The 23024-nt window shown below is 37.7% G+C and overlaps 1 protein-coding gene across 1 annotated transcript in view; it reads left to right on the plus strand.

The window, feature by feature from the left end:
- Positions 1-9805: 9805 nt before the first annotated feature.
- LOC109428002 (dual 3',5'-cyclic-AMP and -GMP phosphodiesterase 11) overlaps positions 9806-23024 on the plus strand; it is a 177782-nt gene continuing 164563 nt past the window's right edge. Inside the window, exon 1 of the mRNA XM_019703663.3 lies at positions 9806-11364. Coding sequence (XP_019559208.2) covers positions 11296-11364 — 69 coding nt within the window. The 5' untranslated portion in view covers positions 9806-11295. The remainder of the gene's footprint in view (positions 11365-23024) is intronic.

Genomic DNA, 23024 nt, shown 5'->3' on the forward strand with positions numbered 1-23024 from the left:
AATAAAAGAATGACAAATTATTTTCTTTGCTTAACTTTAACTCTGATTAATCTTAGCTCCCCAATTATACTAATTGAATGTAAATCTAATACCTTCCTGAATATAAATTTTTGATTTGTTTGATTCGTAATCTGTTTTCAAGAATTTCGAACGGCATTAGGGCAAACATCATCAGGTCGAATGGGCATTAGGCGTAATAATCAATAAACAATCGTTGTCACATAGATTGTACTTTTCAGCGTTTATATCAGAGATCCTTCCTTCTTTCAAATAAGGCTGTTCTTTCCAGCAAAATTATAGTTTGGCAACCGAATTGCTAAATGTTCCATCATTTGTCGTCTTCATCAAAGGATGTATAATTGTATATGTGTTGTTAAGTTTGCGGCGATGAAATTCGAAACTCCATAGAAGAGTTCACCTTCTTTTGATAATAGGCTGTTCTTTCAAGTTACACTGTTGAAAATTTTGACCAGCGACCAAACTGATAATCAAATGATCATTTTTCCTTCTATTGAAAATGGGCTGTTCTTTAGAGTAACACTATTGGTGTTTTTTTTTTTTGGTGACCAGGCTGTTGACCTTACCTTCGGAAATGTATCCTTCTCTAAATCGAGGTTTTTTTAGTTGCACAGTTATGTTGTTTATTGGTGGTTCACTGCTAACTCCGTAGGAGGTTTGTCCTTCTTTTTAAATGTGCTCTCCTTTCAAATAACACTTGCTGGTGACCAATCTGATTCTTCTTCAATTCATTCTTCTTCTTTGTGGCTCTACAACCGAACCCGCCGTCTCCGGATTGGCGATCCATAGCCTTAACCACTAGGCTAGCTGGAGACTCTGACCAAACTGATATCTACATTTGAAAATTTTCCTTCTTTAAAGAATAAGTTGTTAACTTATAAGTTGCAGTACTACAGTATTATTTAGTAAGCCAGCAACTAACTCATTCTTAAGAGATTTTTCTTTCTTTTAATAATAGGCAGATCATTCAATCCAATTGGTCTAACATCTATTCAGCCGCAGCTCAGTGTTTAATCGCTTTATGACAATTGAGCCTAATCTCCCAGCATCATAATTTACGCACTGAGTCTACTTCTCAGCTTCTTCACGTCCGCCCTAATTGACTGAAAGCATTATATGTTAAAATGTTGCTTTTTGTAAACCACGTGATCGCGTATCCCTTAAGTCAAGTAACACTCCTTAGGGATAACTTTATCGGCTTTCTCTCCTTTTTGATGTTCCAACTAGCTTGTACTGTTATAACAGAAATCAAAACAAATCTCATTTTTGTATCAGAGGATTTCCTACCTATCAAATATTACGCTGTTTTTTTTTACAGATATGCTATTAATCAGATATCAGATATCAGCCCTTCTTCTCAACAAAGGATGTTCTTCGATAAATATTATGCGTTATGCTGATTTTAGAATAACAACTGCTGAACTAATATTATCGAAGAATTTTCCTTCTTTCATACATAAGCTTTTCTTTCGAAGTAAACCCTTACAAAAATTTAATTGTTGATATGAAACATTCCATATTTCATTTGCTGTTTTGAGTTTTGAATCATAGGTATTATCATGATGTAGTCTCTCGATCAGTTAAATTTTTGTATCATATTAACGATTTTCCGCAAAACGGTACTTTCCGCCAAATGACTTTCGGTAAAACGGTGCATTCCGCAAAATGGTTTATTTCGCTAACTGTCATTCCGCGAAATGTTACACCGCGAAAAGGAATTCTGCGAAATTGTTTTTGGCGAAATGTTATACAATAGAATTTTCCCTTCTTTTACACCTAGGCTGTTCTTCCGAGTTATCTTTCAAAATAGTTGTCGGCATTAACTTGTCCATGTTTTCCGATTAGCTCCGATTAGCTGTGGAGGCATACCATAATTGAGAGTTTTCAATTATTCATAACACTCGTCATAAAAAAGAAATCTTTGGAAAATAATGAAAATAATAGAAATGTTGTTTTTTTGATATTGAATATATTTTCCGGGAAATGGTACATTCCGGGAAATGGTTTTCCGGGAAATGGTACATTCCGGGAAATGGCTTTCCGGGAAACGGGTTTCCGGGAAATGGTTTTCCGGGAAACGACGTACAATCATCAAATATACTACATTTTTTAAAAAGTGATTGGTAAGGAGTGTTATGACAATGCACTGGTGGAAAAAGTTTATGGATATGATGTTTGAAGTGAATCCAGGAAGCATCGGCGTGTCAGCGTGGCAATCGGCGGTGGCGGCGGCGTAGCGCTCCTCAGAAAGGCTACGACCATCAGAACCAGAAAATTTGTGCAGCAGCACATAGCTAGATGTCTATTTGTTGTAATCCAATCATTAGAAAGTAGTAAACTTTGTTCAAAATTGTTTAAGTAGCCCCAAGCCGATGCACGCCGAGTTCAAGCCAAAAGTTCGGCGCATACGTCTATTCTGGTCGTCATTTTTGGACTTCAGACATCTTACTTACCTTACCGGTCAGGCTAAGGCCGGGGTGGCCTCTGCTGTACATAGTAGCCGCCTCCATTCCTCTCGGTCCATGGCTGTTTGTCTCCAGTTCCGCACTCTGCGTAGGGTCCGCAGATCGTCCTCCTCTTGGTCGACCCACCTAGCTCGCTGCGCTCCACGTCTTCTTGTACCGGTCGGATGACTCTCGAGAACCATTTTAGTCGGGTTGCTATCCGACATCCTGATGACGTGACCCGCCCACCGTAGCCTCCCGATTTTCGCGGTATGGACGATGGTTGGTTCTCCCAGCAGCTGATGCAGCTCGTGGTTCATTCGCCTTCTCCAAGTCCCGTCTTCCATCTGCACTCCGCCGTAGATGGTACGCAACACCTTCCGTTCGAAAACTCCAAGGGCGCGTTGGTCCTCTGCACGTAGGGTCCATGTTTCGTGCCCATAGAGGACGACCGGTCCAATCAACGTTTTGTAGATGGTTAACTTCGTGTTACGGCGAACTTTATTCGATCGTAGAGTTCTGCGAAGTCCAAAGTAGGCACGATTTCCTGCCACAATGCGCCTCTGAATTTCTCTGCTGGTGTCGTTGTCGTCGGTCACCAGTGAGCCCAAGTACACGAATTCTTCAACCGCCTCGATTTCATCACCGTCGATATGAATTCGGGGTGGCGGGCGCGGTGATTCCTCCCTGGAGCCCTTTGCCATTATGTACTTTGTCTTCGACACATTAATGACTAATCCGATTCGCCTGGCTTCACTCTTTAGTCGGATGTACGTTTCCGCCATCGTCTCAAATTTACGAGCAATAATATCAATATCATCGGCGAAACCAAGCAGCTGAACGGACTTCGTGAAAATCGTCCCACTCATGTTTATCCCCGCTCTTCTTGTTAAACCCTCCAAAGCAATGTTGAACAGCAAGCACGAAAGACCATCACCTTGCCGTAACCATCTGCGAGATTCGAAGGGACTCGAGAGTGTCCCTGATACTCGAACTACGCACATCACTCGATCCATCGTCGCCTTGATCAACCGTATCAGTTTATCCGGGAATCCGTACTCGTGCATAATCTGCCATAGCTGTTCTCGATCGATTGTATCATACGCCGATTTGAAATCGATGAACAAGTGATGTGTGAGCACGTTGTATTCGCGGCATTTCTGCAACACCTGGTGGATGGCGAACATCTGGTCCGTTGTAGCGCGTTCACCCATAAATCCAGGGCTAAAATATAAACGACTCATAAAAAAGTGATCATTTTCCATAAAAAATCAGAAATTGCCAATAAAAAAGTAGGGGTGGGAGCAATAATAAACTATAAAATTTCCATAAACAAATCAAAAAGCATAAATAATTCAAAACTTCCCATAAGTAATTGATTTTCGAGCAATAAAAAATGTCAGAATTTCCACAAATAAATCAACAATTGCAATAAAAAAACTATATTTTTTCCAACAAAAAAGTTTAAATTTTCCATAAATAAATTTGATTTTTCCATAAATAATTTAAAAATTCCCAATTGAAAAACATCAAAAAAGCAATTGAAAATTAAGCAATAAATACGAAATAATGAGCAAAGTAAAAGTATCGGTTGAGCCATGCGGCGAAGCCGCATAGAGGATTGAGGAACTGAGGCGGCAGAGGGCCGCCGAAGTTTCCGAAAGCCGATGCACCGTAACTGCGTCGATTCGGTTCTAGGCAATCCACAGATTCAAGAATTTGCCCGGTATAATGCGAACAGAGATGTTATCCTTTTTTAAGTCCGACGAGCGTTAGCGAGTTCGGACAGCAAGCGATTGTCTGTTAATTTGCACCATAGTTTCAGTTTTTCTATCATAGTTCTAAGATGTGGTATGTTCGAAATTTTTTGTTGGAAAAAATATAGTTTTTTATTGCAATTGTTGATTTATTTGTGGAAATTTTGACATTTTTTATTGCTCGAAAATCAATTATTTATGGGAAGTTTTGATTTATTTATGCGCTTTTTGAATTGTTTATGGAACTTTTATAGTTTATTATTGCTTCCACCCCTATTTATTTATTGGCAATTTTCGAATTATTTATGGAAAATTTTTAATTTATTATGGGACGATTAATTGGCTGCCATAAATCCAGCCTGATATTGCCCCACGAACTCTCTTGCAATCGGTGATAGATGGCGGCATAAAATTTGAGAGAGTATCTTGTAGGCAGCGCTCAGTAGTGTGATAGCGCGGTAGTTCCCGCAATCCAACTTGTCGCCCTTTTTGTAGATGGGACACACGATACCTTCCATCCATTCCTCCGGTAATACTTCCTCCTCCCAAATCTTGGTAATGACCCAGTGTAGTGCTCTCACCAGTGCTTCTCCACCGTATTTTAGAAGCTCGCTTGGTAGCTGATCTACTCCAGCGGCTTTGTTGTTTTTCAACCGGCCAACCTCCTCCTCAATCTCTTGAAGGTCGGGGGCCGGAAGTCTTTCGTCCTGTGCACATACTCCAAGACTTCAGACATCTTCTCTTTGCCAAATATACCCATATTGCATGGTTTTAGCACCTAAACTCCTTAAAACTGCTGCTATCTTGAATTTTGGGCCGCCATCTTGGACTTTGGGTCGCCATCTTGTATATTCTGCTCGCCATTTTTAGACTCCGGACATCTTCATACCAAATATACCCACATTGCATGACTTAAGGGCCTAAAACTCCTTAAATCAACCTCCACCTTGGATTGTGGGCCACCATCTTGAATATTCTGGTTCCCGTTTTTGAACTCCGGACATCTTCCACATACCAAATACACACGTTACCTCAACGTCGCCACAACGAGGAAAGTGTAGAAAATCCATCGCCTCAACTTCCAAGTGCAGTTTTGGCCGTAATGGATAGCGCGCAGGTTCTCAAGACAGCATCCACAAAAAGTCGGTGGTGTCGGCTTTTTGTCGTTTTTTTATTCGTTCTCCTTTCCATCTGCTTGCCGAGTGTCTAAATCACAATCACATTCCGGCTTTGTTAAAGCCAAAGTGCAGGCGTTTAAAACAATCCATTGTTTTATGTTCAAAATACAAAATCTCTGTTTGTTCTAACAAACTGACAAATATTTCGAAAAATGAAAATATTCCTTCTTCTTCTTCTTTATGGCTCGACGTCCCCACTGGAACTTGGCCTGCCTCGCTTCAACTTAGTGTTCTTTGAGCACTTCCACAGTTATTAATTGTAGGGCTTTCTTTGCCTGCTATTGCATGAATTTGTCTATTTTGAGGCAAGTACATTGAAACACTATGCCAGGGGAGTCGAGAAAGTTTTCCCGACCGGAACGGGAATCAAACGCGCCGTCTCCGTATTGGCGATCCATAGCCACAACCACTAGACTAACTGGAGGCCACAAGGGCGTATGTTCCAAAAAAAAAACTGATAATCTTTCTAGACTTAATCGGTGATTCTACCCAAATGAACTTGAAATTGCAATACATATCCCTCATGGAGATATTAAAAAAATGTTCAATTTTAGTATGACTAATCGCCCTTTATTTCAGGCATGTAAAGATCGATATGCCTGAAAAGTATGGGCATTTGTATGAATGAAACAGAAAAGAAGTTTTATTGTGAAAAAATTAGAAAAAACTGAAAGAAACGCATTGAGAGTAGAAAAAATACGTATGACGCACAAAAGATACAATTTGTCGAAGGGTTCTCATTTTCTTATGGTCACATGATCAGTTCCCTGACACAAAAATTGTGAATAATACCCAAAATCCTAGAAATTATTATGTTTATAATTAGTTAAAACAAAATGAATACACATGCAGCCCCCAAAATTGCCTTTAATAAGCAAAATATTTTTTAGAAATTAGGAAACATTGCGGGTTCAAAAACCCAGGATTAAGCCAAATTGAGATTAAAAATTCGCTTATAATTTCACAAAAAAAATGCGTCTACGATACTTTGTTCTTTAGTTATGATTTTTCAAAGTAGGTGGTGTCTGTTGAAAATGTTTGTTTTCCACTAGGGTTTTCCGGAAAATTAGGCGACCTTGATTTTTTGCAATTAATTTTTTGATCATGTTAACCTTTGTGTGAACCCTTCACTGGTAGGGTAAATTATTAAATTCTTTGAACCTTTGTACCAATTTGTACGATAATAAAAAAACCCTTTCTCAAGTTTTTTTTCTCTCTTATTAACGATACTAGTTCTTTTTTCATTCGTACAGATTTCCATACTTACGCCATACCCATACCCCGTGTGGGTAGATCACCTTAGAATGGTGCGTTGCGGTGTAAGATCTACCATATCAAATTTTGATATTGATATTTACCGTATTTTTAAATATTCCAAGATCAAAGTTTGATGCTCTTTTCCTTGTGTTTTGTAGTATTTGTGTTTCAATGTACTGCTAATTAACATTTTATTTCAGCAGGATTCAGGTAAATGTATCGTACGATATAAATAATATTTTAAAAATATGTAACTGTGGCGAGCGTATCACTAATATGTAGCTTATTTGACGTACGATGTTAATGTTATTTTATATTTCAGATTATCAACCAAAGAATCTAGTAATTCAACCAAATGCCAACAAGCTGACGAGGTAACCAGGATGAATCGGGCAGTCAACTGATTCGAAGCAATCTAACAATGGTGTGCCTGAACGTTAACCAAGCGTATCCTTTGGAGTTTACCTTTCCACCAACAACACCCAAATTCCCGTGACACCTAGGCCTGAGAGATCGTAGAGTTGTCTACATTTTTCATAGGTATCCAAAACTAACCATCCTTTCCCATTCCTCAGCAGTCGCAAGGACGTGGCCAGGACAGTGCTCGACCATTGGAGGATTGCGTCAGTCTTGTCTAAGAGTCAGAGATTGATCCCAAATCTTTGTGCTTTGGTTCGGACGGGAAGGAGGCAACCCTCTTAACAGCGGTCTATAGGACTGTATCACCTACGAAATTGTGCGACTCGCTTAATGCTAATGCTAATGCTAATGCGTACAGATTTCCATACTTATTAAGGTATGTGGGATGCATGGCCGTTGAGGTTAGCGACATCAGTTGTTTAAGCGTTTCGTAAGCCTTGGAGTGTGGTTCCGAATCCCGCTCCAGTCGGGGAAAACTTTTCGGCAAACGGAAAATTATCCACTAGGCCACTGGGTGTTATGTGTGGATTTCGTTCTCTAATGTAAGTGAAATGTTTAGCCTGTGCAGCCACTGGCTAGTTTTTTTAAAACAGAAGATCGATTATGGTACAACATAAAAGGCAAATAATCATACTAAAATTTTACATTTTTTATTCCCGATATATCTTTTAAAATATGCCACACCCTACGGGCTGAGAATGACGGTTTCGATTCCTAGTCTGTCCAGGATTTTTTTTGTAATGAAAATTTCATTGACTTTCTTGGTTCTTCTAGATCCTTGTACTTGCCAAACGATGCACAATAATCATTATTCAAGCGAGCTCTTAGCCAATAAGAGTGAAAATGCAAATAGAATAACAAACTGAAAAGCAAGCTTTGTCTCAGCTGGGACGTTATGCCAAAAAGAAGACGAAGAATAATTTTCGAACTCGAATGCGTTCATTAGTATGGGACTCGCTTGTATAGAAAAAATAAATCCTCGCTCCAGTCAACTTTTTAGATCCCATTTAGGTCCCATATGAACTGTACAAAATTTCAGCGCAATCGGTGAAACTATAATTTAGCGCAAGCGGTTCAAAGTTTGCATAGGATTTACTATGGGAAAAGTTACACTTTCAAACAAAAAATCCCAGAGGTTGCCCTTTGTCTCCTTAATTCAAATCGATCAATGCTTCTTGTAGAAAAATCATTTATGAAACTTTCCTTCGAAGACCACAAATCGATTGGATGCTAGTGGAAAAAGTTATTGATTTATTACCAATTAGTGATCCAACGAACGGCTTTTTATTTTGTTTTATCAGCAGCACTGCTGCTGCCGTTCACTGAAAAATATTTAAACCCAAAGAATAAGTTCTAAAAACTCAAATTTGGCTAAACAGCTTATAGTTTTTACTCAGCATTGGGTTGTTTTCTCCCTCACCCCACACGAATGTTGTCAAAAACGAAGAGAGAAGCACCGACATATCCATGCGGCTCCGTGGAAGAAGCCAAATTTGGGTTATCTTGACTAAACCCAAATTTGCGTCAAATAAGGCCTCCGCTGGGTGAAAATAACTTACCACTGGGTGAAAATTTTTGCAGCGATCAAATGAGATTTACCTAGTGACCACTATCGCTGTTTGACGCAAATTTAAGTAATTCCACGGAGGTGCGGGATTGCGTCAAAAGAACTTAAATTTGGGTTGATTTGTAGTTCCGTGTTGGTACATGGGGTGGCAGGAGGCATCATCACCCCCAGAAACAGCAGCAGCCAAGGCAGCAGCTACAGTGCTGCTAATAAAACAAAACAAAAAGCCGTTCGTTGGATCACTAATCGGTAATAAATCAATAACTTTTACCACAAGCAATCAATCGTTTTGCGGTCTTCGAAGGAAGTTTTCATGAATGATATTTCTACAAGAAGCATTGATCGATTTGAATTAAGGAGGCAAGGGGCGATCTCTGGGATTTTTTATCTGAAAGTGTAACTTTTCCCCTAGTGAATCCTATGAAAACTTTGAACCGCTTGCGCTAAATTATAGTTTCACCGATTGCGCTGAAATTCTGTACAGTTCATATGGGACCTAAATGGGATCTAAAAAGACGACTGGAGCGAGAATTTGTTAATTGTCCCATACTAGTGTTCATTCAAATCTACACTCTAATGGAGACGCATGGTATTCCATCCATATCTCATTTACCATAAAGTACTTCTTGCTACAAAACAATATGTTCTGACTGATTTTAGTTATAATGGTTCGCTAGTTAACTAGTAGAAACAGATTTTTGTAACTAGACTGAGAGTTATGCGAAGACCCTTCAAATTTGTTGCATCTGTTTACACCCAGCAGAGGCTAGCGATATGAAATACATTATTGTTCAAAAACAAATTACGCAAAACTTTGTATATTTGTTGATCTACTTTTAGCTGTATATTTTATGTGAAAATCAGTGTTTGATATTTATAAAGATCAAACGACTTTTAATTGCAGATTCTTTTCGGCAAAAATGTATGATCCCGTACTCAACAAAAGCTTCCGGCAACCCTGCCGACTTCTTGTTCAATGACTAAGTCCAGTCCAGCATCGAACAGCGAACGCAAGAACTATTATTGGCCCACTATAAGCACTCGCGCTGTTCTCTTTCATAGCCATCGATTTACGAGCGCGCAAGAGGCCGATAGAGTGCATGCGGGCTCTATGTTTATGCTTTCCCAAATTAAAACATCACTCACCCATTGACCGTACGCTCAGAGTGGCACCGATTGTCGGAGAGTGAGGACCAACGCGTCGCCCTGTGTGTTTGACTGAGGAAACATAAAACTTTACTCCGCACAGCATCAGCATCATTGGAGTGTGGTTTGGCTGACGGCCTGATACCACCAATCCCCACGGCTGAAGATTCATCGTGTTGATGGGGGGAAGCTCTCATCGCTGTGGTCAAACAACGTGGCTAGTACAACACAGGTGAGAGACTGTTGGTTGAGATCCGTGGATCGCGGCGCCCCGTACGAAACGCATCGGAACGTTCGTTGTTGTGTAGATGTTGTGGAGTGTGCATAAAGAGCAAGTGTAAGGACACACGGCGTAATACATGTGCAGAGAAACACGTGCTACGCTGGTGGTGGTGTGTGCATGCATATCCCAATCAATGCTGTGCTTCTATTAGTGCTGTGTTTCATATTGATATTGAAGGTATTTTGACGTGCTGTGACTGTGGCTGATGGGCACAACATAGTGATGCTGCGTGTGCATCTCGAGTGCAAGAGGCCAGTCGTCGGAGGAGTGTCAAGTACTCAGTAAGGCAGAACTTGCACAAGCTGGAAAGGCCCACAGTGGCAGTGGCGAGAAAGTGTTTTGCGGACGCACTTTCCGTTTTTGTCTCTTGTTAATTCTGTATTAGTTGAAGTTTTCCAACCGGAACCGGACACTATTTTCAGTTTCCCAATCCTTGGTTGAGCTGGTTATCGGAAAAGTGCAAGCCCGCCGCGCGCGTTGAAAGTGTGCAGGAAAATTTACGACCACAGACCGTCTGGAAGGAGAAGTGTTTTGACGGGAGTCGCCATCGCAAGAAGAAGAGGAAAATTCGTTCATGTGTTGATTCCGCGTTCGAGGAAGTGAATTTGTATCTAATATATTCGTTGAACTAGATCTGACATTGGTTTGGGTATCATCTGATACGGGTGAGAAGTGTGTCGCGATTGTGAAAAAGCGCCGTTTTGTGGAATCGTTTCGTGAACAGGATGGGCAATTTTTCGGAAGCCTGACCTAGCGCTGGGGAGGAAAAAGTGCATGAAATTGAAAAATCGATAAAATTTTATTGCAACTCCAACACACAGCATACACACAGCAGGAGGCATTTTCGCATTTGTTGTTGTTTTCCTGTTGTAGGCCAATGGACGAAACAAAACTTTTCAGAATTTGCATCTAGTGCATCGTTTTGTGTTTGCTCGTCTAAACAGAACCGGTTTTAGCTGGATCGGAATAATTTAGTCCCATTCTTTCTTTGTTCGTCGGTGTTCTGTGTTTGCTTTTACCATATCTCTTGTACGAGATATGCCACAAGTGATAACGAAGCTTGCGAAGATAAATAAATAAGTCTAAGAAGAAGAAAACGAATGATAAGAAAAAGTAAAATAATAATACATTGAAGAAGAGGAAACACATCACTAGTGCCGGCCAACCCAAGTGAACAACAAAATCGACAAACTAATAGAATAAAGTTTACCTAGTAAAAGTAACTATGCTCAAGTATCTAACGCACAAACTTCGCACACAATCAATCAACGATGATCACCCGGTCAATGAGAAGGTAAGTGCTATAGCCAGAAAATTGGATGGTCAATATCGCCCCGCGTTCACTAGGTCAGCAGTGTCCCGCGCCCCAATCTGTCACAGCAGCCAGCCAGCCAGCGCCGTGTGTTCACGGGTGCAATGCAAACCCCCGGAAAAATCCCTCATATTGACGCCATTTTTGATTTTTCTTCCTTCTCCCCCCTCAATATCGCGCTACGCCATCGCCATCGGTCGGTCGTCTGACTGTCTGTCAGAGCCAGACCCGAGCGCTCGCTGCTCGCTCACAGGCAGTAGTTGGCACCTACAATTTGACATCTTGAGATACGTCCATTTGTGTAGTGTGTCACAGAATACACGAACGAGTATGTCGAACGTTTCCCTCATATTCGGCTATATGTCATGTGCATGCTTACCAATACACTCTCGCTGGTAGTGGAGAGTAATCAAATTGTGCACTTTTCATAGTACAATGTTCGAATGAAACGTGCGGTGCTGTGTACCATAAATTGACTTTTCTAACCTAAAAAAGAAATCGAAAAAAAAAACAAAAAAGTGTAATAAACGCTGCATTTTAACCTTATCATTTTCCAATATTCTTTAAGGTTGCATTGCGTTACAAAAATGAGACATTTCATGTACAAAAGAATTTGAATTTGGTTCACAATGAGGATAGCGGCATAAGGTTTCCATTTAATATCCAATCTTTTTTTTTATAGAATGAGAAAATCTGCAACAGATACCCAAGAGGTGGTTCCTCGGGTGATGTGGGGATCGACCCACTAAAAACTCATTCTCTCTCTTCCTTACCTTCGCGGTACGCCCATTAGGGATGACTTCGAGAAGGGGGGACCGTACATGAGTACACTCTAATAGTAAGCGTTCCACCAGCTACCGCCTTAAGTTGTTCACTCTCCCCTGGAGGCTCGGGTCCTGGCTAGTACTTAGACTACCCGTTGAACTCAAGCTCCTGGATGGGGAAGAGGGGCCAATTCAACTAGCTGTTGTTCGGCTCGCCATTTACTCTGTAGTTCAAGTACGATTCGAGAAACCGTGGAGTCCCACTTGTCCGCCCCCATACACATCCTTTCAACAATGTTGTTAGGCGTGATATCTCTACCGCATACCTCCTGCGTACTCGACCTTTGCTCCACGAAACGTGGACATTCAAAGAGCACATGCTCCGCGTTCTCGTCGCAGTCTGCACACTCCGGACATGCGGGGGAGCCTGCGTGACCGAATCTGTGCAGATACCACCTAAAGCACCCATGGCCTGACAGAAATTGAGTCAAGTGAAAATTCACCTCGCCATGGGGCCTGCTCGTCCACTTGGACACGCTCGGTTTGAGCCTGTGTGTCCATCTACCCTTGCTGGAGGAATCCCATTCGCTCTGCCACTTCAGCATAGACGAGGTTCTGGCGATACGCCTCGCGCCTCTTATGCCGCGTCGCTCTAAGCATTCTTCATCCTCTGCCACCACTAAAGCTATGGGCATCATGCCCGCTAGCACACATACCGCGTCCTTTGAGACCGTGCGGTATGCGCTCACCACCCTAAGGCACATCAGCCTGTGGGTACTCTCAAGTCGCTACACGTTTCGGTTAACCACTAGCGCCTTCGACCATGCAGCGGCGCCATACCGTAGTATGGAGACCGCTACTGCCGCGAGCAGCTTACGCTTATTCGAGACTTATCCAATCGGGAAAGCATCATATGTATTTATTCTCCATCAATGGAGACGCATGGTTGGTTCTAATTTATGTTTTATGTTATTATCCATCAATGGAGACGGATGGTTGTTATAATTTGTGTTGAACGGTAAGGTGACTAATAACTATGTATCATCATTTTCGATGATTGTTTGAGGAGTATCTAAAGTAGTGGCAGCAATCAAACAATGATTGATAGATATCACAGTTGTTGCAACATTTACAAATCTAATGTGTTTTCATCGATGGTTAGTGATTTGGGTGATTAGGCTATTGGTTCCCTTATTAAGCATGTGGTTCCCATTTTCATCCTACTAAAAACAAAGAATTGAAGCGCTGTTTGTTTTGTTTCTAATTTTTGTTTTCTTTTTTTGTAAGAAGTGATCACGCATGAAACCAACAAATCGGAACACGCTATGTCCAAAGGGAAGTATTATGAGAAGAGAATATACCTCAATTTTTTTTCGCTAGAACTGTATTTTTGAGCCTATAGATTCAGAATATGTACGGCTTAAAATGTTTCATCTTGGGTCTTGCCTTTCTTGTACACCGAAGTGTACTGAAAGGCTATATCGGCACCAACATTTCAAAAGGGTGTAACTGCTTTTGCAACCAATGCCTTCTCACAGAGCTGTGGGTCGTATTTCATTCATCTCACGCAATTCACATCCATTAATCGAAAGAGGAGGATTTTATCTTTCTATTTGTGCTAGTGGATTGCTCGAGAGGGATGGGATACGCTCCACAGCTTTGTGAGAAGGCATTGGTTGTTAATGCAGTTACGCCCTTTTGAAATGTTGGTGCCGATATGTTAACTCAAAAACTGGATTTTCGATAGAAGGCTCGGAGGGTCAAGTCACATATACCAATTCAACCAGTTCGACGAATTGAGATGTTGTCTGTATGTGTGTATGTATGTATGTCTGTGCACAAAAAAAGTTCACTCATTTTTAAGGCACTTCCCATTGGCCGATTTTTCGGATTATAGCTCGAAGCAGTATCATTGGGGCTACATTCAGCCTGTTGATGAAATAAATAAACATTTAACATTAAACATTAAACAACCCAAGTAACAATTCCATTGCTGATTGGTGTTGATTGATTTTTATTAAGGTTTTATTACAGAAATAATTAAAACTCACAGTTTTATGACTGCTTTTATGAAAACCATTGATAAAATGTTTTATAGTATACTTGAAGATATCCATAAAGACAAATTTCAAGAGTAAACAAAACTTTCCGATATGTAAACCTTCTGGCAATCATTATTACCACAATAAAACTGTTAAAACTCTCAACAGATGGCGATCTGTTCGATTAGTAACGACATCTGTTGGTGGAAAAGCAGAAACTACGACACTGCTAGGTTTATTGCGGTCATCATAAAAGTAAACTTGCTTTCGTTTTATTTTCGCTGATTATGGTCGTCGCCATATTGAAGAATTAGCTTACGTGAATGAAAAATAGTTAATTTTGCTTAAATTAGCAATGAATTGATAGTTTTCCACCATTTTCATAACATGCTCACATTAATAAACTATCTCTGCTGAGTTTTCTTGTGATTCGAGATGGTTTTACTAAATTCACAAATTGATTTATTTCATTCCAAGATGATAATATTCACTATTTCCGAAGCGCATTAATTTTATGATTCTGCAACCCCAATATTCACGGTAAATTCGAATGCGCATAAGCCTACCAGCACAATAACTACTAAAATATAACTTTGAAATAATCGCTTTCTACTTACGAATGATGTATCCTCCTGAACTTAACGTGCCATCGAAGAAGCTTCTCTGCATTTTGAGCTGTCATAGTTTTTGTTGAAAAAAAACAACAACAATCGAGAGGTTTTAAAACGGATTTATTGCTACTCTTAATGCGGTTTGCTAAGCCTCTCCGAGAGTGGTCCACTTAGCCGGAAGATGCTCTTAAAGAGGTTATCAAGAGGTTTTGATGTATGATTCAGTTTTATTGCAAGTTTTATAAAATTGGTCATGAAGATCTCTTGTAGAGCCGAACAAAACTTAAAATGTTACTTGGGAAGTGTTTTAACCCTCTAATATCCAATCCCGCCTTTAGACGGGGTATAGTTTTAGCATTTTTGTAATTTTTGTTTCGTGGAAAATCATCTTTTTTATATTTTTGGCTGATATTTAGAACTGTTTTGTATGTCTCAAAATGGTTTTTGGTGTATTTTGAAGCGTATTTACATTTTCTTAAAATCAATCAGAAATAAATAAACATTTAACATTAAACATTAAACAAGTGTTTTAACCCTCTAATATCCAATCCCGCCTTTAGAGGGGGTATAGTTTTAGCATTTTTGTAATTTTTGTTTCGTGGAAAATCATCTTTTTTATATTTTTGGCTGATATTTAGAACTGTTTTGTATGTCTCAAAATGGTTTTTGGTGTATTTACATTTTCTTAAAATCATTTAAAAATTGATGTTTTAGTCACCTTTTCGAAGTCATTGTTTATTTTGTATTGAATCACTCCAATTAACATATTTTAAATTTTTCCCAAATCATTCTATCCTTGTTTAATAGTTTAAGGGAATCGAATACACTCTAAAATTATTTTCCTTAAAATTACACGGAAAATAAAATTTTCTGTGAAAAAAAATTAAAATAATAATATTTCAACAATAATCATAAAATCTCGAAATGTTTTAATCTCAAAAAATCCGTTCCCCAAATTGGCTTCCAGGAAAAATATAAAAGTGTGGAGATGTTCAAAAATAAAAATAAGAAAAATCAAAAACTGAAATTTACGAAATCGAGAAATAAAAAGAATCATCTTCCAAAACATGTTTAAATCGATTTTAGATGACGAAAAATGATATTTAGATCAAAATCAAAAATTTGGGTATTAGAGGGTTAAATTGGAATCAGATGATGTTCTTTCAGTTCATGCAATTGTTATTTCGTAAAAATGTTTCTTTCTGCTAACATTGATTACTTTAGGTTTTATTTATGTCATTTAACTTCATGATTCAGTTGAAAAAAAATCTAAAACTGGTTCGTAAAACAGATTTGGTGTAAAATGCCTTGTAGTGTTACATTCCACATGAATGGCAGGTATTAACGACCAGGCGTCTCCATGTGTTTCTCAATGTTCAGCATATGGTGTATTATGAATTGCTCATAAGGGGCTGTCCATAAACCACGTGGTCATGGGGGGGGTTCTGCCAATGACCATTTTGTATGGACAAATTAAAATTTTTGTATGGACTAATGACCACGCGGGGGGGGTTGAAAAGTCCCAAAAAAATGACCACGTGGTTTATGGACAGCCCCTAAAACCTTGCGAGCAAAGAAGGAAAATCGGAAGTTGTCATCATTTAAAATACGAATTTAAAACCTTTAAAGATCTTAATCAGAAGTTGTTATTTTGGGTTGAGAAATCAACATAATTCCCAATGCACACCGGACCACGAGCGAGATCTAGCAAGATTGCGATCATGTATTGATAATTATTGCTTTCAATAATGTCTGATCTATAATTTCAAATACTTTCTTATTCATCCAGTAGAGAAAACATTGATCGACTGTAGCTGTAAAATTGTGGCTTTCTCAGTCTTGAAGTAGTCGAAAAGGATGTGTTTTACGTAACCCGACGTTTCGGCTCTTTTATTAGCCTTTTTTTTTAGGGAATAGCTGTGTCGTGCAAGTCGTTGATAATTGCTATAGTGTTCCTGTATTCCAAGATTGTTAAATTAATGTTCAAAGCTGTATATAAGAAGCTCCTCTCAAAAATCCGGTAATGTTCAATGCAATGAGGTGCAGTTGATAGCAAAAAAGAGCCGAAACGTCGGACAAAGCAAAATACCCGGTTTTGAATAGCTCAAGACTGCACTGAGGCGATTTTCCGTATACTTTTTATGTGCCAAACTACATAGTTTTTTGCAATTTGTGTACATAAATATATATCATTGAAGTGAAACATAAAAATCATAAAGAAATCCACATATAAAAATTATGTTTAAAATTTAATAAAAAAATATTGGAAGCTATGCATATATTTTATGTGTGAGGTTTATGGTTTCTATTTGCCGTGAAAACATGATATTTATACGATTAGTTCAAATAAAAATCATATTTATCTTCGTTTATTTATTGATTTGCATTTATTTCTCTTTATTTATTTATTGTTTTGGAAAGAATGGTAAAAAGAGACATCATATTCGGAATAGAGCACTAGTATATGGTTTCATGATTATGATTTGGCAACCGGTGAATCCGGCGTCGTCGCATTTGCTGGTCCGAGAAACATGGGTTTCGCTCATGGCACATCTTCCGTCGAAGTGGATGCGGCGGCGATCGTGGTTCCCATATGTCACTATGCCGTTTGTCGCTTGAACTTAAACGGCAAGCGCGGAAAGCTTTGCCCAACGATGGAGTAGACCGTTTACGACACAGTCGAAGTATCTCATGCTGTAGAATCCCTTGACTTCATCAATACCCGTGCTGGTGGCCCTTCCTTCAGATCCTGCTCATATCATCCAACGTCGCTTCGATGATTTGCATCTCCAGCTAATCCTCCGAAACTAGTGCAATCTTGCAAACCTCCGCATGACGGTTTTCTAGAAAGGATTGAAAATGCTCATTTCTTGGCATTAAATTTAGCAGAATTACTTACCTTCCAAACTGGCGGCAGCGGCGCTTGCGGAATTTTAAACCGTTGCAAATTTGTTTGGCATCATGACTTAGCCAAACATCATAATTATAAGTGAAGTTACATAAATTTTAACTATAACGAAGTCTGTTATAATTATTATGTTTGCGCAAACATAAACGATAATGAGTCAAACTTACTACTTATTGATCAACTCATACAGCTTAAAAAGCTCGACATGGTTTTTATAGTCACACGCAAAAAATAATCATTCAGAAGTCTTATGAACTAGAGGGTTGCCAACTACATAAACTATAAGTTTGGATTTTTTTCGGTGTGAGTTAGTTACCGATTTTCAGTCGCTTTAATGCAGCACAATCCTTAAGATGTAGTTGTTTTAGTGCTTTTCTAATGAAATACTAGGATTGAGCAAAGAATTGCTAGATGATTTATCGATATTTTCGCAACAAATTTAAATAAGTGAAAAAAAACACAAGGACTTTCAAAATTCGAAATACATTCTATTCAACACAGCCAAGATTGAAAACCGCACTTTTTGAAGCTAGCCTGTAATCTGACTTGTTATGCTGTGAGTCTGTTATCTCGCGGTGGGGTTTTCTATTCGATGATGATGGCACGCGCTATTAAATGTGAGTGTTGAGCAAACATAAATTGATGTGTGCGTGTTTGCTGTGCACACAAGCTGTGAGTTTCCACTTTTTACTATATACGGACACATTCAAACACACTGACTGGTGGTGTTGCCGTGATACCGGACGGCAAGTGGTGGGCTGTAGTTATCGGAGGAACAATCTTTCGTGGAGGGTACATGAACATGGAAACTAATGGAATTGATTGGACATTTTAATTTTTTTCTGGATGAAACAAGTACATTCGCCTAAATAATGTCAATAATATCAAAAAGTGACTAATCGCCGTAATTATAAAAAAATACATTTTAAATAACTCACTTTGTTTCAGTTTTGTTAGTCAAGTTCAGTTTTAAATTTTTCTGATTGCTTATTATTTTTTTTCGGACTGCTTTACATGTAATTTAGATATAGTTTTTGTGTATTTGCGTTGTACTGTCTATACAGCCTAAAATGCAATGCTTGATCAAGATTAGTTAGCTTTTCAATTTTGTAAAACAATGCAATGCTTGTGCTGCATAATCGTAATGATCGTGAGATAACAATGCTCTAGTCAGAGTGACATGGACACGATTACAAGTAAAATTATATTATTAAAAGCCATCGCTAGAAATTGCATTGGTTAGAAAAATAGGATCGTTTTTTTTTTATTTGGACAAACCCGAATGGCTTGCGGTCTTGATCAAAATATAATTTCGTAGAGATTTCATTTCTTTTTGTTGGGTTCGTGAATTTTTTAAGAAGTTCATGTTACAGTACTAACATGCTTGAATAATACACTAGAAGATTTTCTCACAAGTCTGGTGATCTGTATTAAGCAATGTCTGTAATGTAGCAAAAAGCACCAATAAACCTGAAATATCAACTTTAAATCTATTCAAAAGAAGTTGAAAATGACACGATTATAATTTGTAGCGATACCCATGTTGCAGTGAAGATCAGCGCTGTAAAAAAAAATTTTTTATTATTTTTTATGTAAAAAAATAAAAAAAAGTTTTTTTTTATGTTTTGGCTAAATTTTGGCCTTGAGCATTTATATTTCGTGAATTATAAGATATTTCTCAATGACATTTTCAGCAAAAATGTTCATAATAATAATTTGTTTTTCATCATCATGAACATTTTTGCTGAAAAGGTCATTAAGATTTGTGAATATTTCGAGATCAAATTTTTAACTTAACATAGTATTCATACTGCAAAAAAATTACATTTTTACACCGCTCAAACAACCTTTTACATGACAATCTACGTCCCGAATTTTCACTGCATCAGCACGAGTAGCTTTGCTCAACATTGCAAAAACCTACAACTGATTGTCATAGTTATTAGAGTTTTTTTTGTAGAAAATGTACTTTTCAGTTTTTGATAAAAAAAAAAGAAATAAACAGTAATGAGATAAAAAAACATAATGTTAAGTTTATAAACTGTTCAGCAAAGTAGTTGTTTATGCTATGAGTATTTACATTAGTAATAGCCATATTAAAATATGCACCATATCCGTACAACATGAACTATGTAAAATAACGTGAAAGTGAAATAAATCAAAATGCAGGCATTAAACGGTTACGCAGTCTTCAATACGGAAAACGAAGTTTATTGAAGACTGCGTAGCCGTTTAATTCCTGCAGTAAACTTCTTAGTCTATCCGCCAAGAGATAAATCAAAATTTCTAAGAAAACTGGCAAAACTCTAAAAGTGTTTTTAAATTTTGATGGGTACTTTCAGAAACTTAGGTCGTCATTTTGTTAACATTCCATGATTTCGCAAATGTTGCACAATATTATTCTAAGTGGAAATTATTCGCTTTTAACATTCTTATTCGTCATACATACCAATGAATCAAGAAAGTTGGCTCCATTTCAACTTTTTCAGATTCATCTCAATAAATATTTGTGTACGCGCAAGTACCGGAGTAAACATTGTGGCAAAGCTATTCGGTATACCAAAGCAGGAGATCCATAGGATGTAATCAAAAGCAAAACATCGCTTTGACAGAAAACACAAAAACCAAGAGAACTCACAACCGTATCCATTCCGATATCATCTTTGAAACAAAAGTAGCAACAACAACAAACTACGAACTGAGTTACACCCACACCACGCTGCCAATAACGGGTATAAACTACCATACCATGGTAATGTGCGCTTTTCTTCGGCTCTTTGCTGTCAGATTTGAGCATATCTGTCTTCTACGTATATATGAGTGATTGGTTGGGTTCGCGTGACAACTCTCGTGCTCTGATGCACGTTCCCGGCGGCGGAGATGCAACAATGTATGGTCAATTTACATTAGCTGGGACCCATTGAACTGGAACTTCATTTCTCATTCTGCTAGAGAAACAAAAAAACTTTCGAATTCACTTTAAATATACCATCATAAGCCGCATTTCTTGAAGATACATCTTCAGAAATTTCTATCGAAATTCTTTTGGGATTTCTTTTTGACATGTTTGTATGATTTAAGTATTTTCTTTGTAGGTATACTTTTTCGTACTGTATTACTGTACTGTGCCACAAAGTTGGCCTCCCGGGTAAAGGTGAATGGCAAACCAAAAACAAAAGAATAACTTATTTTGTCATTCGTGAGTTCTTCTTGAAGAGCTTAAAACAACATGTCAATAGCGTTATATGATATATCAAAATATGCAATTCGCTTGTCATTTATCAAATTTGGAAGAATAACTTCTGAATGTCTTATTTTGCTATCATAACAAATTTTGCAATTCGTGAGATATTGTTGACCTCTTACGAGTTTGATTATAACCATCGCAGTTTTGGCACTTATGAAGAACAACATAATGACAACATTTGAATTTTGGTTATTCTAATGGTAACTTTTGATATTTGTTTGAAATTACTTTCAATCCAGAAAACTTATAAGTTTTCATTTTGTTATTGGAATAAACAACTAAATATACCCTTCTTATGGTTGACAAACGAATAACTAATTTTGATATTGTTCTGTTTTCAATAACTCAATAATGGTATATTTTGCAATTCTCAACCTTATTTTTTTGTTCTTGGTTTGTCATTGAATGGTCAAAATTTGACATTCTTTAGTTATTTTATCGAACAATGTCAGTTATTATTTTTGCCCTTTTGTCACTTATTTCAAACAAACCAATGGCAAATTTTACCATTCAGTAAGTCATTTTGAATGGTAAAACTTGCAATTGTTTTGTAATTCTTTTCTGCCTGGGGTTTCTCTACCCGGGTAGAAGAAAATAACTAACAAAGATCAAATTTTGCCATTAAAAATGAATAGCTGAATGGCAAAATTTGTTATTGGTTTGTTGGGAATAATAGCTGAAAGAACAAAATTAATAACTGACTTTGTACCGGAAAATATCTCAATAATAACTAATTTTGTCCTTATAAGAACAAACCAAGGACAGGTTTTTTCAAAATGGAGAATAACTGAATAAGTTATTATCGTGTTATTGAGAACAAAGTAAGAACAAAATAAGTTATTTCAAATACGATCATTGTTCATTGATAATTGTAAATTTTTTTCTTATGATTGAAAAAAAAAACTGTATTGTAAGTTCTGAAATGTTTTGTCCTTGGCTTGATCTTATAATAACAAAATAATTTATTATTTAATTTTTTCTGGATATTATTTTTTGTTCTTTAAGCACTTATTCCTAACAAACCAATGACAAAATTTGCTCTTCATCAATATTCTATTTAAAATAAAATAAATACTTAATAACTCATCAATAACACAACAAGTTATGAATGCAAAATATGTAATTAGGGTGTTATTTTACTTAGGAAGTTCAGAATAACTTATTTTGCTATGATTGCATATTTTGTTATTATTCAGTTATTTATTGTTATTCAATAATAACTCAGAAATAACAAATTTTGCAATGAAAATATGTTTTGTTCTTAGCGTGTTATTTAGTGTTATCCATAAATAACATAAGAATGATGAAATGAGATATGATGGTAATTTTTTTTATTATTTTGTCCTTGGTTTGTTCTTTGCCTCTACCCGGGTACAACTTAGGGTTTTTTTTCTCTTAACCATTAGTTGTAGGTGTCTCCAGTTATACCAATCATTCGTATAACTGGAAACACCTACATCATACATATACCCTATTCTTATAGACATTCAAGATTTCTCCCAAGGATGTTTCAGGATTTATTATGGCAAAGGGTTTAAAGTTTTTATTGAATATTTTTTACAAGAATGCTTCTAGAAATTTTACTTGCTATTTTTTCCGGCATTTTTTGTCGGGATTCCTTTTGAGATTCCCTCCGAAATTCCTTCACTGATGCGGGTTTCTTTTGATAATTTCTACTGGGATTCCTTCAAGGATTCTGATTCTTCATCAGGATTTTTTTTCTGGAAATCCGTTAGAACTTCTCTTGGGATTCTTTCATTGATCCCTCTCGGAATTTCTTTAGGGAGTATCCTTCAGAGATATTTTTCGGAATTTCATCATTGATTCATCACAGGATTCTTCCATTTATTTCTGTTATGATGTTTTTTTTAAGGATTTTTTCCCGGCTTTTTGGGGGCTCTGTCACGGATTGTTGCTTATACCCCATCAGGATTTTCCAGGATTCTGGCTGGGTTTTCCCCCGGAATTATTTTCTGCATTCATTCAGGTATTCTTGCAGATATTCACTGAATGAGACTGTTGAGAATTCCTCCTGGATGTTTGTCACGTATTCCTTCATTGATTTTTCAC

Source organism: Aedes albopictus, chromosome 2, assembly GCF_035046485.1.
Source record: "Aedes albopictus strain Foshan chromosome 2, AalbF5, whole genome shotgun sequence".
Lineage (NCBI taxonomy): Eukaryota > Metazoa > Arthropoda > Insecta > Diptera > Culicidae > Aedes > Aedes albopictus.